The 2,514-nt window shown below is 26.9% G+C and overlaps 1 protein-coding gene across 1 annotated transcript; it reads left to right on the top strand.

Moving 5' to 3' along the window:
- Window positions 1-477: 477 nt before the first annotated feature.
- LOC109863439 (major antigen-like) lies at window positions 478-2,275 on the top strand. The gene is made up of 5 exons (XM_020443709.1): window positions 478-848; window positions 924-1,137; window positions 1,312-1,431; window positions 1,619-1,678; window positions 1,748-2,275. The coding sequence occupies exons 1-5, from the start codon at window positions 672-674 to the stop codon at window positions 2,056-2,058; spliced, it is 882 nt and encodes a 293-aa protein (XP_020299298.1). The 5' UTR covers window positions 478-671; the 3' UTR covers window positions 2,059-2,275.
- Window positions 2,276-2,514: the final 239 nt, after the last annotated feature.

Raw genomic sequence — 2,514 nt, forward strand, 5'->3', positions numbered from 1 at the left:
ATTGCTCCCAAATTGAAAAGATTCTATCGAGGATTAAGGCCCGTATTCATAGTCGAAGCTTAAGGTGATACTTAAGGTCATCTTGGTCAAGATCTTCTTATTTAATAAAGATTGTCTTAAGATGGATATAATTCATAAACACGAATTAAGATAACCTTGGTAAAGAAGTTCTTATTTAAGGGATTCTTATTCTATTTGAGACCGTCTTCGCGAAGATGTGCTCAAGATGATACTTATTAAGCATTCGGCTATTTTCGTATTATTTCTATTAGATCAACCAATGAAAGTAATTCTTTCTTTTGAATCCAATAAATCACTAGCATAATCACAAAAGAATACAGACGAATATCTATGGCCTGGTTTATGCGGGCAATAACTGTTAACTTATGCTGGAACCGGTAGAGTTTGATCATAGGATTTCACTGCTTCTGTTTATACAAAATTGCCGAATGCGTATAAACAGAAGTATTGAAATCCTATAGTTGAACTTTATTGGTTCCGGCATAAGTTAACGGTTATTGCCCGCATAAACAAGGTCTATATAAAAAGTGCAATTAATGATTTGTTGAAGTGATTGAAAATAACTTGTTTGAAAAATTTTATTCGGCGTAAAGAACTATTTGTATTTATTTGTACAATATATTAAATATTGTAACATTAACATTTCGAAAATGTCTAAGAACAAGCATTATACAGTATTGGAAAGAAAAGTTTTCTTAGAAATATTAAATGATTTTAAACATATCATTGAACTAAAGAAAAGTGATACTTCAACTCTTCATGATAAAGAAATTGCGTGGAACGAAATTTGCAAACGATATAACGAATCTTCAATGATTTCACAAGAGGTAAATAGTAAAAAGAGGTTAGAATTTGAATTGTATATTTATCTAGTAAAGATATTAATGTGTTTCCTTTTTTAGCGTACACTTCAACAATTAAAAAAGTTGTGGACAAATCTCAAACAGACTCAAAGAGATTTATTAACAAAAGAAAAACAGGCTCGTTTGGCAACTGGTGGTGGTCCACCACCTCCAGACATAAATTTAGATCCTGATGTAGCCACAATAGCACCACATCTTATGACAACGGCACCTGTTATTTTTACATCAAATATGACAGAAAACGAAATTGATGGTATATAGTTTTGAAAATATTTTAATAAAAATAAGAAAATAGATATAAAAAAGGCATACTTACAAATTTTTCATTATTTGATTAATGTAATTTATGTAATCAGAAACAGTATTTGATAAATAAAATTGTATAAATTTTAATGTATTTATTATAGATTCATGTTTTATGTTTCAGAAAAAAGTAAAGATATTTTTAATATTCTACAAGATGATACAGGCACTATATTATATAAAAATATATTATATAAAAATAATAATGACAAAGTAAATGACGAAATAATTGAAATACAAGAAGGTATGTAGGATTGAAATAAATGAAAATAAAAAAATTTAGTATGTCGTGCACAAAAATATATAAAACACCTGTTTAATATGCACCAGTGCAGTGTACAAGTAACCGAATTCACTATAAGATAGAATAGGAAATATTTATTTTTCTTTACGACAGAATGAGATAGTTATTAATTTTGATCAATTTTCAGATACAATAACCGAAGAAACATTAGACAAAGAAAATGAAAAATATGACTTTTTAAATAAAGGTAACGAAATTAATATTAAACAATATTTTCTTATATTAATTAAATAATTAAATACTATTGTGTTTACAGTGAATTCTGTGAAAAGAAAGGGTTCGGATAACATTAATGTGCAAACTAGAAAACCAACAAAAATACAGAAAAATGCGTTANAAACTCTTGATAACGACGAAAATGCTGTAAAAATTGAAAGAATAAAAAAGATAATGGAAGATGAAAGAGAAATGGCAGACTTACGAAAAGCTCATGAAAACAGAATGATCATAATGAAAGAAACTTTTCATACTGAATTATATGCTTTAGAAATTCGAACAGCTACTGCGAAAGCCGAACTAGCTGAATTAGAACTTAAAAAAGAAAAAGAAAAATACATGCGTTTATAAGAGAATGACTAAACCCAAAGCATAAAAAATATGTGTTTACGAGAGAATATGACTGAACTAAACTCAAAGCATAAAATATCTTTAAGTTTGTTTTGTACTTATAAAGTTTAATGTTGTTTAATGTGTTTAAATTATTATTTTATTTGTTGCAAGTTAAAAAGAGTACATTGTATACAGAGTCATATATAAAGAGTGCATATATGTTAATATAGTTTATTATAAAAAAATATAGTATATGTATAAAATATATATATATATTATATAATATATGTATATATATTATATAATATATAATATTGAATAATAAAATATGATAATATAATAAAAGTTATCTAAATAATCTTTCAATGAGCGCTGCTCGTACTGCAAAACCTTCGCCTGGCTGCCAATGTGGCTCATCAATTAGCATTTCTTCCATTTCAATATTTTCCGGTAATTCTTCTTCCGGTAATATAT

Source organism: Pseudomyrmex gracilis, unplaced genomic scaffold, assembly GCF_002006095.1.
Source record: "Pseudomyrmex gracilis isolate BER0280 unplaced genomic scaffold, ASM200609v1 scaffold_4974, whole genome shotgun sequence".
NCBI lineage: Eukaryota > Metazoa > Arthropoda > Insecta > Hymenoptera > Formicidae > Pseudomyrmex > Pseudomyrmex gracilis.